Source organism: Penicillium concentricum (genome assembly GCF_028827145.1).
Source record: "Penicillium concentricum strain IBT 3081 chromosome Unknown utg000006l_segment0_segment0, whole genome shotgun sequence".
Classification (NCBI taxonomy): Eukaryota; Fungi; Ascomycota; class Eurotiomycetes; order Eurotiales; family Aspergillaceae; genus Penicillium; species Penicillium concentricum.
The window spans coordinates 1,908,569-1,922,292 of NW_026622759.1; the positions used below are offsets into that span (position 1 = coordinate 1,908,569).

General features: G+C 50.1%; 6 protein-coding genes across 6 annotated transcripts; 3 read left to right on the top strand and 3 right to left on the bottom strand.

Moving 5' to 3' along the window:
• Window positions 1-669: 669 nt before the first annotated feature.
• On the top strand, window positions 670-1,850 carry N7517_010915 (TFIIH/NER complex subunit TFB4; the record flags this gene model as incomplete). The annotated part of the gene is made up of 2 exons (XM_056728638.1): window positions 670-715; window positions 775-1,850. 2 exons carry the CDS (start codon window positions 670-672, stop codon window positions 1,848-1,850), a joined length of 1,122 nt encoding a protein of 373 aa, XP_056574453.1.
• Window positions 1,851-2,457: 607 nt separating this feature from the next.
• On the bottom strand, window positions 2,458-4,193 carry N7517_010916 (threonine aspartase 1; the record flags this gene model as incomplete). The annotated part of the gene is made up of 5 exons (XM_056728639.1): window positions 2,458-2,565; window positions 2,621-2,730; window positions 2,798-3,778; window positions 3,832-4,031; window positions 4,087-4,193. Coding segments are annotated over 5 exons (1,506 nt in total), but the record flags the coding sequence as incomplete, so codon positions are not given.
• Window positions 4,194-5,175: 982 nt separating this feature from the next.
• N7517_010917 (actin-related protein 3) lies at window positions 5,176-6,690 on the top strand (the record flags this gene model as incomplete). Its single annotated transcript, XM_056728640.1, has 4 exons — window positions 5,176-5,210; window positions 5,272-5,294; window positions 5,368-5,720; window positions 5,791-6,690. 4 exons carry the CDS (start codon window positions 5,176-5,178, stop codon window positions 6,688-6,690), a joined length of 1,311 nt encoding a protein of 436 aa, XP_056574455.1.
• Window positions 6,691-7,085: 395 nt separating this feature from the next.
• Window positions 7,086-8,681, bottom strand: N7517_010918 (tRNA (uracil(54)-C(5))-methyltransferase; the record flags this gene model as incomplete). The annotated part of the gene is made up of 1 exon (XM_056728641.1): window positions 7,086-8,681. One exon carries the CDS (start codon window positions 8,679-8,681, stop codon window positions 7,086-7,088), a length of 1,596 nt encoding a protein of 531 aa, XP_056574456.1.
• A 393-nt stretch (window positions 8,682-9,074) lies between these two features.
• On the top strand, window positions 9,075-10,338 carry N7517_010919 (mitochondrial 37S ribosomal protein uS5m; the record flags this gene model as incomplete). The annotated part of the gene is made up of 2 exons (XM_056728642.1): window positions 9,075-10,068; window positions 10,121-10,338. 2 exons carry the CDS (start codon window positions 9,075-9,077, stop codon window positions 10,336-10,338), a joined length of 1,212 nt encoding a protein of 403 aa, XP_056574457.1.
• A 305-nt stretch (window positions 10,339-10,643) lies between these two features.
• On the bottom strand, window positions 10,644-11,243 carry N7517_010920 (DASH complex subunit DAD3 family protein; the record flags this gene model as incomplete). Its single annotated transcript, XM_056728643.1, has 1 exon — window positions 10,644-11,243. The coding sequence occupies one exon, from the start codon at window positions 11,241-11,243 to the stop codon at window positions 10,644-10,646; it is 600 nt and encodes a 199-aa protein (XP_056574458.1).
• Between the last annotated feature and the right edge of the window lie 2,481 nt (window positions 11,244-13,724).

Genomic DNA, 13,724 nt, shown 5'->3' on the forward strand with positions numbered 1-13,724 from the left:
CAGTTGCCTTGGTGTTACAATATTTGTGTTCCCAAGGCTTCCGGTGTTGAGATCCTATTAACTCTGCCGGAATCCTATTGATAGTATACGGTGTAGAAAGGCAACCATCCGTCTTGGTACTAGATAATACAGGTAGATGGTATGCAATAGTTTGATCTTGGCGCGCCCAAGGGATATGCCAAGAGAAACACTATGTCCTGTCTTTCAAACCGACCGGAAACAGAACATCTCTCAACAAAAGATGCTCATAAATTCGAGGTACTTTCAGTCACCCAAGCCATCACGGTGTGGAGGTAAATCCGATTGGAGTGTTAGCTCCGGTCGAGGTTCCGAAGTGCTTGTGAGTCAGTCGGACATCTCGAGGGGTCAAATCTATGTTAGGATGTAAAAAAAATATGATATACAAGTCTTGACGTAGGTGAGAGTCCTAGATTGGAACCTCATATGGGAAACAGCTATAGCAGTTGTTATCACCCCGTGACTAGCTTATCGCTTCGCCCTCAATTAACGTGCCGAATACTGGTAGAGCTTGGACTTCAAATTTAAATTCTAGCTGTATATACTCCATCCAGCCTCGGGATTCCAGTCTAAACGGCCTGATACCAGTCCGAGAGAGCCCCAGCTCACAATAATGAACACCAGCCTCGACTAATCCCCCACCTCACCACAATGAATTCCGTGGATGCTTCGGAGCATTATGAGTTGGGAGCTACCGGTCCGTATTGCCTACTCCCTACAAGAGCCGAACAACTAGCTGACCAGATCACCATACAGACCTCTCCCCTTCCCTACTCACCATCGTCATCGACACAAACCCACACGCCTGGGCCCTCCTCGAAGACTCCCTCCCCCTCTCCAAAGCAATCGCCAACATCCTAGTCTTCCTCAACGCCCACCTAGCCTGCAACTACGCCAACGAAGTCGCCGTGGTCGCATCACACACCCAAAAAGCAGCATGGCTCTACCCATCCCACAGCGCACCCCGAAACCGCTCCGATCATGACGGCGACGTCGCAATGAACGGCGCAACCGACACCACAACCCCCGAAACAAACAAATACCGCCCCTTCCGCCTCGTCGAAGAACAAGTCACCCGCAACCTCAAAGAACTAATGGACTCAACCACCGGCGACGATCTGCGTGGCAACATGTCCACAATGCTAGCGGGCGCATTAACCCTCGCCCTGAGCCACACGAACCGACGCACACTCGCCTGGGCAGAAGAGCACGGCGGCGCGAATACCGAAGACGCAGCGGCCGATAACAGCGGGAACGGGAGCACGGCGACGAATCGGTACTCAGCCTCGAATGAGGACGAGCGTCTGCAGAGTCGCATCTTGGTTGTTTCCGTGAGTGGGTCTACCGACGCTGCACACCAGTATATCCCTGTCATGAACAGTATCTTTGCCTGTCAGCGCTTGAGCATTCCCATCGATGTGTGTAAGCTCAGCGGTGATGCGGTCTTCTTGCAGCAGGCGTCTGATGCTACCAAGGGTGTTTATATGGCTCTTTCCGAGCCACGCGGTCTGCTTCAGTATCTGATGATGGCGTTTTTGCCTGATCAGCGCTCGCGCCGACATTTGGTTCTTCCAACGCGGGTGGATGTCGATTTCCGGGCTGCTTGCTTTTGTCATCGCCGGGTGGTTGATGTTGGCTTTGTGTGCTCTATTTGCCTTAGTATCTTCTGTGAGCCGCCACCTGGTAATGACTGCATGACTTGTGGCACGCATCTGGATATCGGGGATAATGCCAAGCCTGCTTTGTTGCCAAGGAGAAAGAAGAAGAAGAAGCGTGTTAATGGGGTATCCGGGGCGGGGACGCCTATGTCGACGCCTACGCCAGGTCCATGATATCTCTTGCACACAAGGTCATATCGTAGGGGAAAAAATAACCATATGGTGGGACCTGACTCTATCAATCCCGGGCTGGCATTACTCCTGGAACATACATGGGCTTGTTTTATGAGCAACATTACAAGTAGCTGGTTTACAAGGAAATAATTTGGGACAGCTCTCAATTTACTACTGTGAAACGAATAGGTACACACAGGGATGGAGGCCGGGACTTGTTGAAACATACTCTGATCACATTGTTGGTGCCCGGTCTCAAAGGAGACAGTCCAGGGGGGCAAAAAAGAGCCAGTGAAAAAATCGCTCGTGTTGTCAGCCTGTCACCATGTAGGTAAAACATTGGTGTCATAAGCCCAGGGAACACAATGGGGCATTTGGTACACCAACGCGGAGAACGCGAAGGAGATGAGACGGACTGAAGCAGATCGAGGTTGTGGGCGAAAACTATCTCGTCCATTGATGAGTACCAACAGACCAGAAGTCGGCAGGGCAAAGGGGCTTCGCTACAACATAGTTGTAGTTCTCATCGAGGGTGCATTGCAAATCCTGATTAAATCATCTGTGTTCAGCACTCACAACTTATATTTTCAACTTAATAAAACTTACAGTAATCTGGAAACCTGATTCGGCAACCTCCCTGGGCAATGGTTCCTCGTGTGCCTCGCGACATTAGACACGATGGCCTGTTCGAATTGCTGGACATGGAAGCGATGGCCTGTAAAATATGTTTAGCAACCAGTTCTGCATAGTGACAATAGTGAAAGACTCACGAAAGAGTCGGTGTTGTGAGCAAAGTAGAGTTCGACGCCATAATTGTTCTTCTTCACAATGACCACTCCGAGGGCCCCAAAGAGAATGCTGTTACTCACAGCAGTGTGTTCTAACAGACAAAAGCAAACCAATGTCAGTATTTGGGAAATGTCAGCAGTGAAAAGAAGAGAACGCACCATTAAACTCCCTTTTCATCCACCCCCTGAGAGCTTCTTCCTCCATGACCTGGGTAAAAACACCGTTGTCGCCCATCTTCTGGCTGTAATACATCCTTTGCGCGCATGTGCTTGCCGCCAGTGTTGAAGCAATGAGCTCTCCAGTCCCAGATGTAACGACCGCACAAGTGGTTCCATCTGGATCAGTTGGGTCTTGTGGAATAACATGGGTGCCAATGCCAATTAGGGCAGCAGGTCCAATTCGACCTCGGTGCTTCATACCAATGCCACCAGAAGAAGATCCTGCCGCAATATTTCCATACTTGTCAATAGCAATCGCGCCAACAGTGTCTGTGATGCTGTCCTCCCCGTCTTGTTCACTGCCGGCGGCATCGGGGCTGTGTGTGATACTGTCCTTTCCGTCTTCTTCAATATCGGCGGCATCAGGGCTCTCTGTTGTCATGTCCTCCCGGTCTTGTTCACTATCAGCGGAATCAGGGCTACCATTCCGAGATGAGGATAAAGGTGAGGTAGGCGGCTGCACAGGTAGGTGGGAATTTGAAAGCCTGGCCTTTTTCTGAGTTTCATGCTCCAGTGATGATGCCGGGCGCCCCTTCACATCTGCAAGAATGTTTGGATTGGGCAGAGTTCTGATTTCTTCATCCGCTGCATGGCTGGTAGGACGGGTTTCGGGTTGAGAAGCACGCTCGAGACGGTTAAGGCGAGTGTCAAGGGGAGTCATGGGCCGGCGAATCCAGGGATCGATCACTTCACCGGTAGTTTCATTTTCATAATCATCGACCTCTGCGGCCCATACCTGATAACGCTCTAGGGCGACGGGCGAGATCAAGGCTTCCGCGGGCATGATAACCATGCCATTCTCCCATGCAAAGTCCTTGGCACCTTCTCCGACCAAGAAGTTCGGGGGCACCCTCGACATGCCCATCTGCACATTGGACTTGTCATAGATCTTCCGAGCAAGCATGATCGGATTCCTGATGTCTAGCAGGCTCACATGTTAGGCAAGACTTTCTAAAGAGACACAACAAACTTACTGGGTACAGCTCCAACCGCTCCACTTAACCCGTGATGATCGACAATCGAGGCATCGCCCTCGACCACCCCCTTTGCGTTCAAGTTGCTCCCAAACCCTGCATTTGTAATTGGATTGTCTTCAAGCACCATCAGGGCTGCTTCAACGGCGTCAACGGCGGTGCCACCACCCTTTAAGAATGCCATGGCCTTGAGCGCAGCTCTAGTTCACTTGTTAGATTTTGTAACCATCAAATTTATTAAATACTCAGACTGACACTTCACAGGCCTTCAAATGTTTGTGCTCATTCTCATGGCTGTGGAACCCCGCTCCGGCATGAATGAAGATGGCACAAACGCCCTCATTTCCGGACGGTTGTGACATATTAAGAGGGATTCGACAGGTGCAAGGTCCGGATCTACCCAATATTGTGCAAGATTGGCCGAGGTATCAGGCCAAGGTCAAGGAAACGATGTGCGTAAACTCTCGGCGCAAGAGAAGCGTCACCGGTTGGGCCCAAATATCAAAGATGATATATCGAATCAGGTATGTTGGGAATATGCGGTTTGCCACGAGATCAGGCTGAAGTGAAGATATGGATGCAGCGCGTGAGCTGGCAAATCTTCGACGCGTCCGTGATGGGCTGCCAGATTGTTGATCAAAATGCGGTAGCTCTTTGTGAGTTCTGCACTTGAAATTGTAATGAGTGACCGCCTGGACTTTCAGGTTAAAAGACCACTGGAAACCAATGCTCTAATGCTATGGCAGCTATGGCAGACTGAGGCACGGGGAGTGAAGCGAGAGAAGACAAGAGTCTACGGCGAGACCATCCGTGTCAGAGTGAGAGAAGAATACGCAGAATGAAGGGCAGCACTGCACGTGCACCACTCATCAGAAATGATATTGTTGGAATAATAAAAGAGTGAGAAATAACGAGGGTCTTAGGGATTGAGGATGTGCGAATGGATAGTCAGACAAGATTGTAAATTGATTGTCTCTCTCATGGCACTGGTCGTTCTTGCCATTTTGGTGTAGTTTCAGTTTTCACCTGAAAAGTTGGCGGTAAAATTGGCATTACCTAGGCAGCATATCTTCAGCGGTTGCTTGTTTTCTTATGAGCTTGAGGATCTTTTTGATACTTCCCGGCACATGATGTTGACGTGTGACCCCTTAGGTAATCTGACCTCCGGCACTGCATCTCCCCCCGCCTTGTCTGCCTGTCCTCTTGGTCTCTTGAAGTCAGGGCGATTTCGGCTATCAATTGAGATTCGGCCGATTCCCTCGTTATTGCCTCGTTCTATACATCGCCTACACTTCTTTCAGCTCCTTACTACATTGTGATCGTGCCCAGACCCAACCACCCGCCATGGCGTCCCAAACCCCAGCCGTTGTCATGGACAAGTAAGTTCACAACTATAAGTTTTAAAAGAATATTTGGTGCTGATTCTATACTTTTCTCTAGCGGAACTGGCTATTCCAAGCTTGGTATGTACTCTTTGTAGTGGTTAGGGAGCTCGCGATCACAGATTAGGCTGACATGCTACCTCCACTATTCCAGGTTTCGCCGGTAACGACTCCCCCTCATTTGTATTTCCCACCGCAATTGCAACCAGGGCAGCTGGAAGTGCCGGAAGCTCCGGGGGCCGGCCCCCAGTCGCAAACAAGCCCTCGTTCCTAGGTGCTGGCGGTGGTAGCTCCAACCTGTCTGCGAAGCGTGGCACGGAAGATCTGGATTTCTTTATCGGCGATGAAGCGCTGGCTGCGGGCAATGGCCCAGGATATGGTGTTAACTACCCGATCCGGCACGGACAGATCGAGAACTGGGACCACATGGAACGATTCTGGTCGAACTCGATCTTCAAATATCTGCGCGTGGAGCCTGAGGACCACTACTTCCTACTCACCGAACCTGTAAGGCGACTGTGCATGCTGCCAGCGGGCTGTGTTTGACATGATGAGACCTAACATTGCTGAATTATAGCCTCTGAACCCTCCCGAGAACCGCGAGAACACCGCCGAAATTATGTTCGAGTCGTTCAACTGTGCTGGTCTTTACATTGCTGTGCAAGCAGTTCTTGCCCTTGCCGCATCATGGACATCCTCCAAGGTGACAGACCGATCCCTGACCGGAACGGTCATCGACTCGGGTGACGGTGTTACCCACGTTATTCCCGTCGCCGAGGGCTACGTCATCGGGTCCTCCATCAAGAGTATCCCGATTGCTGGACGAGACATCACATATTTCGTGCAGAGCTTGCTACGTGACCGTGGAGAGCCCGACAGCAGCTTGAAGACAGCAGAGAAAGTGAAGGAGGAGTACTGTTACGTCAGCCCCGATATTGTCAAGGAGTTCGCACGTTACGACCGCGAGCCAGATCGCTTCCTGAAGCACACCGTCACTGCGCCGAACGGGCGCAGTGTTAACATCGACATTGGATACGAACGTTTCCTCGCCCCGGAGATCTTCTTCAACCCCGAAATCTACTCGTCCGACTTCCTCACCCCGCTCCCCAATGTTGTTGACGGCGTCATCCAGTCCTCTCCCATTGACGTCCGGAGAGGTCTCTATAAGAACATTGTGCTCTCTGGTGGTTCTACTCTGTACAAGGACTTTGGCCGTCGCCTACAGCGTGACATTCGTCACCTGGTTGATGCGCGAATCCGTGCCTCCGAGGCTCGTAGCGGTGGCGCACGGAGTGGTGGTCTTGATGTCGCTGTTGTCACCCACAAGCGCCAGCGCCACGGTCCCTGGTTCGGAGGTAGTCTGCTGGGCCAGACTCCTGAGTTCCGGAGCTACTGCCACACTAAGGCAGAGTATGACGAGATAGGTCCCAGCATTGTGCGGCGGTTCGCGCTGCTTGGTGGACCCGGAAGCTCGTAGGGGGAAAATGAGTGAACCTTATCATTAGATACTTGTCAATCGATGTAGCTCAGCCTTTTGTTCATAGTTTGTTGTTTTATCTCTTTTCTTTCTTCCTCCGGTGGTGCTCTCTATTTTCGTTTTACCCAAACCGGCTTGGCGCCGGTGTTCATCGGCAATTTCTACAGTGGACTCAAAGCCGAATTTACGACGTAAGAGAAAATTAGCAGTCTATAGCCTGGATATTTCAAAACGAACACCAAAATGAAATGAAAGTGTATTAAACAGCGTACATATCCACCATCGCCATCATGCATTTTTGGTTTTTCCTCCCAGAACGCCATGAAATATGCAATATCAGGCAAATATATAGCCTACGAAGGCTCAAAACTATTACTTTTCAGGCATCTCATCACTCAAACGGTTTCAGTCTGAGGGAAAGAGGTGCGGTTCAGGATAGCCACACCCTCCACATGACCGGTCTGAGGGAAGAAATCAAAGCCGCGGACGCTCTCAATCTCATAGCGAACATTCTGCTTCTCATCACCCTGCACCATAACAGCAACGTCACGGGCCTGGGTATGGACGTTACAGCTGACATAGACAACACGACGGGGCTTGAAATCAAGCATCTGGCGCAGGAAGTCTTCTGAACAACCCTTGCGAGGCGGGTCAATAACCAGCAGTGTCTGATCTGATGGGTATGGAACGTCCTTGAAGAGAGTGGCGGCATCGGCAGCAGCGAAGCCGGTATTGGGGAGATTGTTTGCACGAGCGTTCTCACGTGCTGAAACGATGGAATCGCCTCCGATATCAACACCAAGACTGGACTTGAACAATGGGGAGAGGGTAATTGTGAACAGGCCGGAGCCGGAGTATGCGTCCAAGAGGTACTTGATTGGCTTTGCGTCTTGGTCGTTGCCTGCAGGGATGGCCTGCGAGCGGATGTACTCTGTGAAGCCGGACAGAATTGAGTTGTTGTTTTGGAAGAAGGCACCTGCTTTGTTGCTAAAGATATAGTCGTCGACGTACTCGAAGGACGTAGCGTTGTTGTCTGTGACGCAACGCTTTTCTTCGATGTAGTTTTCGCGCTCAATGCGGATCACATCGCCCGTGTCTGCGTTAGGAGTGGCAGCAATCCCGCCAACAGTGGGAGTCTCTCCTTCGGCGGTAGGCGCGGCGTCTTTGGGGATTCGTGCGGTAGACTCCCGCATCAGGAGAGTGGCACCTCGCTTGTAAGAACGGATGTTCTCCGCAACTCGTTTCCTCTCACTGGTGAGTCCGCGACGCACAATATCTGTTCCAAGGGGACAATCTTCGATGTCCATATCCAGTCGTCGGTTCTTGTATGTGAATCCAATCGGGGGGACCTGCGGTTCTTCGCCGTCCTGCTTAGAACCTTTGCCGCAGCCACCATGTGCGAAATGGGGCGTGAGTTTTGTGCGATATCCATATTGCATTGGCGAAGCAAATGTTTCTCCAACGGTAGGAACAAGCTCCGGGATCAACCCGGAGAAATTGGCATAGGCTTTCTCCACGATGCGCCGCTTGTGAGCAAGCTGGTCATCATAGGACATCATCTGAAGCTGACACCCAGAACACTCGCCGAAGTATTTGCATCCAATCAGCGCATCGTTTCTCTGGGGACCCGGTTCAATGACTTTGACAAAATCAGTCAGGCTGTAGGACAATGACTCGAAATGCTTGACCAATTTGACGCGCACGGTGTCTCCGGGGACCGTGAACGGAACAACGTAGACATATTTCCCATTTTCAGCGAGCGCTAGACCATCGCCTGTTGAGGAAAGCTCGACAATCTTGACATCAATCTCGGTGAACTTCTCGGGAAGGGACAGAGGCTCGCTGTCGCCAGCCTGCTCGGTTTCGTTGCGCTTGATGAGTTGGTTGATATCGCAAAGCAGGACCTCGTCGTGGCCACTGCTCTTATTGTTCTTGTCGACTCTCGGCTTCTTGCGCTTGCCATCGAAGTGTTTCTTAGGACCGTTCTGCATTATTGCGGGGAATGGCGCATTCGTTGAACGGCGGTGGTAATATAAATTGGAGGCTGGTCGCACTTGAAGAGCAGTTAGAGTCTGGGAAGACAAAGAAGAAGTCAACCGCCAAACAGATGACCGTACTGCAAACATATAAGTTGAAAAGCGACAGTGAAATAATTTCTGGAACGAAAATCATCAAAAGGGAAATTTATTAGAAACGCATCTAACGCGTCGCTGATTGGTTGAAGACTGACCGCCCGCAAGAAAGAAATTCATCCCGACGCTTCACCTCCGACTGGCCTCTTCTGCCTTTGCGTCCCCCAATTGTCTCCGCATTTCGCGTTTTTCTTTATTTTCAAAGCTCTTGACCGGCCTACCTTCGGCTGGGGAGCCCATCGAACCGTAATCATGAACATCACACGGCCGGCACGATGCCTTTTATGCAGCTTCACCCGTGCTGCCACCCCGAGCACGCGGGTCCCTCGACGCCAATTCCATCCTACTCCCGCGCCTCTCTCGAACCGGAAACCCAAGTTTCCCAATGTCAAGGCTCCTCGAGTGGATGACTACCAGCCTTACACGGAAGAGCAGAAGGCTAAGCTCGCTAAGGAGTACTCGGAGGCACAGATGGCCGCCATCGAAGCCGGCGAAGCTGCTATCGACCCGAAGGATCTGGCAGAACAGTTGAACGAACGCAATGACCCCATGGCATTCAAATACATCGACGACTTCTCAGTGATTGAGCCCGGCATTGATCGACACCAGCGCGCCCCGGAGTCGAACTCGGATTACAATTTCAAGCTGAAAAGCGAGGACGATTTCGTGAACGACTTCGGCAAGTTCTTTGCCGAGATGCCTGATAACGCAACAGGTAAAGACTTCGTTCGGTTCGCGGACAACCTGCGCCTTACCCACGGCAAGGAGGAGAGCGAGTTGGCCCCACACAGCGCACTTGTTCCGGATCTCTTCGGACCCGGGGAGACCATCGATGAGCCCCGCGTGGAAGAGCAGAAGACAGCCGCCGAGAAGGGCGAGAAGGAGCGGTCAGCGGAGGCCGAGGAAATGACCGATGCCCTCAAGAGCCTGCTCCTGGCCACGGGATACACGGAGAGCCAGGTCAAGGGCCTCCGCACCAAGACCCTTGTTTCACACAGTGTCACCAACCAGACTCGACTAGGAAAGGTCCGCCGTGCATACCGTCTTTCCATTGCCGGCAACGGAAATGGTCTGCTGGGCATCGGTGAGGCCAAGTCTGATGAAGCCTCCGACGCAAAGATTCAGTCGCAATACCGTGCAATCCGAAACATGCAGCCCATTCCCCGCTACGAGAAGCGAACCATCTATGGCGATGTCAAGGGCAAGGTTGGAGCCACAGAGTTGCAGCTGATGCACCGTCCACCAGGTATGTTTAGTTTCATCCGCCCAGCCATGTTCATTTTTACTAATAATAATAGGGTTCGGACTCCGTGTCCAATACCTTATCTACGAGATGTGCCGCGCTGGCGGCATCTACGATCTGTCCGCCCGAGTTGGCCGCTCAAGGAACCAGATGAACACCGTCAAGGCCGCCTACGAGGCACTCATGAGCCAGCGTAACCCCGAGCAAATTGCTCACGCACTCGGCAAGAAGATTGTCGATGTGCGCAAGGTGTACTACGCAGGTAAGATTTAGGGCCCTCCATAGCCTTAACTTGCTGTTTCGTCCCAGCGTGTATATAATGCTTCTCCTTTTCTTCCTCTTCTTCTTGTGTCTTTTGCATGTACTTGTATAAGTTGGTTAAACATGGAACGGTCATCAATTCTCCAGTATTCTGGGCTATTCACAGCATATCTGGAAAATCATATATCAACAAAGTTCTTTTGCATAAACACCATCTGACTCGCGCCAAAATGAAAACTTGGAAACAACACCCCGGGTATAATACGCGAGTAAACAAAAAAAAGATCCAAACGCAATAGACAATTTTGATGCCTTCCTTACTGGAAGGTCATGTCTCCCTCCCCCTCATACCCATGCTGATACTGGTGGTCCTGGAAATGCCGATCCTCGTTCTGCTGTTGTTGCTGCTGCTCTTCATTCTCATTCCAGATCTGCTGCTGCAAGACAATGCTATACACACTGGCCTTGAGCAAAGTGCATACAGTCGCAGTCTTGCGCTCAAGGAGACGAAGACCATCGAGGGGCATAGAGGCGGGGGAGCCGGCGAGATCAGCTAGTTTATCGGAAAGCTGCAAGGCATTGATCAGTAACCAGTACATCCAACCTTTATACTTCATATAGTTTCCAATGGGACATTGTTTGTATGCCTTTCCTGCGAAGAGATTGACCCCAGTAAAGTCTTCTCCACGTACCTGATTGACATTCCGCAGCAAGCGAGCGTATTCTTCCAGCACTTCCTGCTCCAAATCTGAAACAAGGGGGTTATCTCCCAATAGGGGGTTATTCGAGTGGCCCCGGCCGTGCGAGGCGTCTGCGTCGCCGATTGATTGGGGGATTGGAGGGGTGGATGTTTCCGCGGGGTCGACCTCGGCGTACGAGTAATCGTTATCAGGGTCTTCGGGCGCGAAGGCTGACATTGCAGAGGATTCTTGGGGTTATTTGCAGTCTTGGGGGTTGTGGGTGTTGAGCTGCCAAAGCCGTGAAAGCTGTGTGTTGGTGTTTTTGTGTTTTCTGGGGTTCCGCTGAGACGCGTTCCCCAAGCTTACGATATCTACTGGGGTGGATTTTATTTGCTGGAACTTATTTCAACGTCATTCAATACAATATAGGGCCATATAAAGATGGCCCTCGCAAAAGTTCTCCCAGAAAGATTTTTGGTGTATACTGGGAACCTAATTACATAGGTGCTATAAAACATGCCGTGCTATCAATAACATTCCTTCGATATGGTCTGACCACAAAGCATTGTCTCGTATCCTATGAATACCCAAACCGAGATTTTTCTCTTTTTATCCAAGGGGGAAAAAAAAGTGTCTGACCGCGCGCTGTAATAAGAACCCTGTCTCAGTTCCTTGGTGTTGCGAAAGCCCGTCCTACGGTTGATATTACCCAGCTGGGGCTGATAGCAAGCCCACTTACTTTTTTTAATGGAAATATGACTTCCATTAGAAGTTAGTTTTATGGGACTTTGATAGGTCTTAAAACAGTTATTGATGTGGGTAAGGTCTTTAGGATTCCCGGCAATATATATGGTTTATCTTTCAGTTGCATTGATCTCCATACGGAGTACGGAGTCCGTAGAGAGCATCATTTAGCCTACAATATGGGATCTAAAGCTAGCTACCTTACAAGCCAAGAGCCAACCACGCCACCCTGATTATTGGACAACCTGTGCGGCCTTACAAGGTTGTATCCACGCGTTAGCGTTGCTCTCCCAGTCGCGGTAGCCTCTCCACACGTTATACTCCGTGCTCCGTATCCGTACCTATATCTAAAGAAAGATCTCGGCGAAAATTCAGCGCTCGGGAAAACGCCCCTTTTCAGAAACTGCCAAAGTCGGACTGCAAACCACTATAACGGGATATTGTGCGCTATTCGCCCCTATTACCTTCCCCATCCTGACCACTGAGAAGGAAAATGAGACCCCTATAAAATATATACTATATATCTAGCAGATGCATAGAGGTGGGGAGCTCCGCTGGAGGCGCAAATTGCATGCAATCAGCTACATGTGGATTGTCGTTGACAAGTGACTAGTAAACTAGAAGCATTTAGAACCCCATCGAGGGATTGGCTCCTGAAACACCATTGTTCTGTTATATCAAAGAAGATCATACTGTTGAATGCTATTTTGGAGCCTTGAGATTGTTGACACGGTTGCAACAGAGTCCCTTATGAGGAACTACGTAGCTATGACTGGATTGGTTGTAGATATCCACATATGAAGTATTTGGCTGAAGGATTCTGAGGACTGAGCCAAATGGGCGCCCGTTGCGATTCAATCGTTTGCCCAGCTATCAACGATGATCCCATGAAAAGAGAGGGCCAATCTTTGATTGGCGGAGTATTCCCACGGGTTAATAAAATTGGTCGGAAGAAGCTAGAGAGACTAAGCTCGCAATTCGGCCCTAGTGACCCCATTGTCGACTAGGATGCAAGCCTTCTCGAATCGACTGGGGCGGGCTAGTGAAGTGCTCGAGTGGATCAAATCAATTTATATTTCTGCCTCAGGTTAGGTAGCTTTTCCAATTGATATTTTCGAGATCATTTCCCTAATTAGTTGATATGGGAAAGTTTCACTTCGAATGACACGGTTGACTGTGGAAATTGCAGATCCTTTACAGATAGAAATACTATGTGGGAATATGAACTGATATGAGGTCAGAAATAATATCGTGTCTCATGCACGATCCAAAATTCCCCATTTAGAAGTGGATATTCTTTATCGCAGACGCCTCGTGGTGGCCTCCTATCCTGTGGTACCACACACGCTTTTAGGATAAGTTTCCCCTGAGAAAAGGCAGCGCCAAGAGTCTAGAGGTATTATCAGAATGCAACGTTCTCCAGAAACTGTACGGAGTATTGCCCCGCGAAATGCGCAGGAGGCCTTTTACCGCGCGGCGTCCCCGTCATACGAGCCACCTGCGCCTCTACTTTATTTAAATGGAAGCCTGGATCTATAAAGTTTCTGATGTGACATGGTCGCCTCGAATAACTGATTTAAAAATGCCAACTAATATGGGCTTTTGATAAATTTGCCCCTAACAACGGATTGACTCTAGTGTATGAAAGGAGCCTTGGCTTTGTATTGTCCACTTTTAAAATCATATTCCTCCCGAGGTATGAAATGGTCTTGATCATTATCTGTGGATCATTGACACCGAAAAAAGAAAGACATGCAAGTCAAGTGGCGACCTTTACGTAGACCTCGGAAGAAGGTCAAATACGTAAGTGTCCTTAACTAGGAAGTTGGCGATATTATCCAGTCCTAGATGCGGGGCTCGAGCGGCGATAGAGGGGCAGAAAAAGGGAAGATCAGTTTTCTCGACAGTTCACAGACGTTTCATTTCTAAAGTTATGGGGCCTGGTCCCTTAACCCGAAATATAATAAAGTTGCC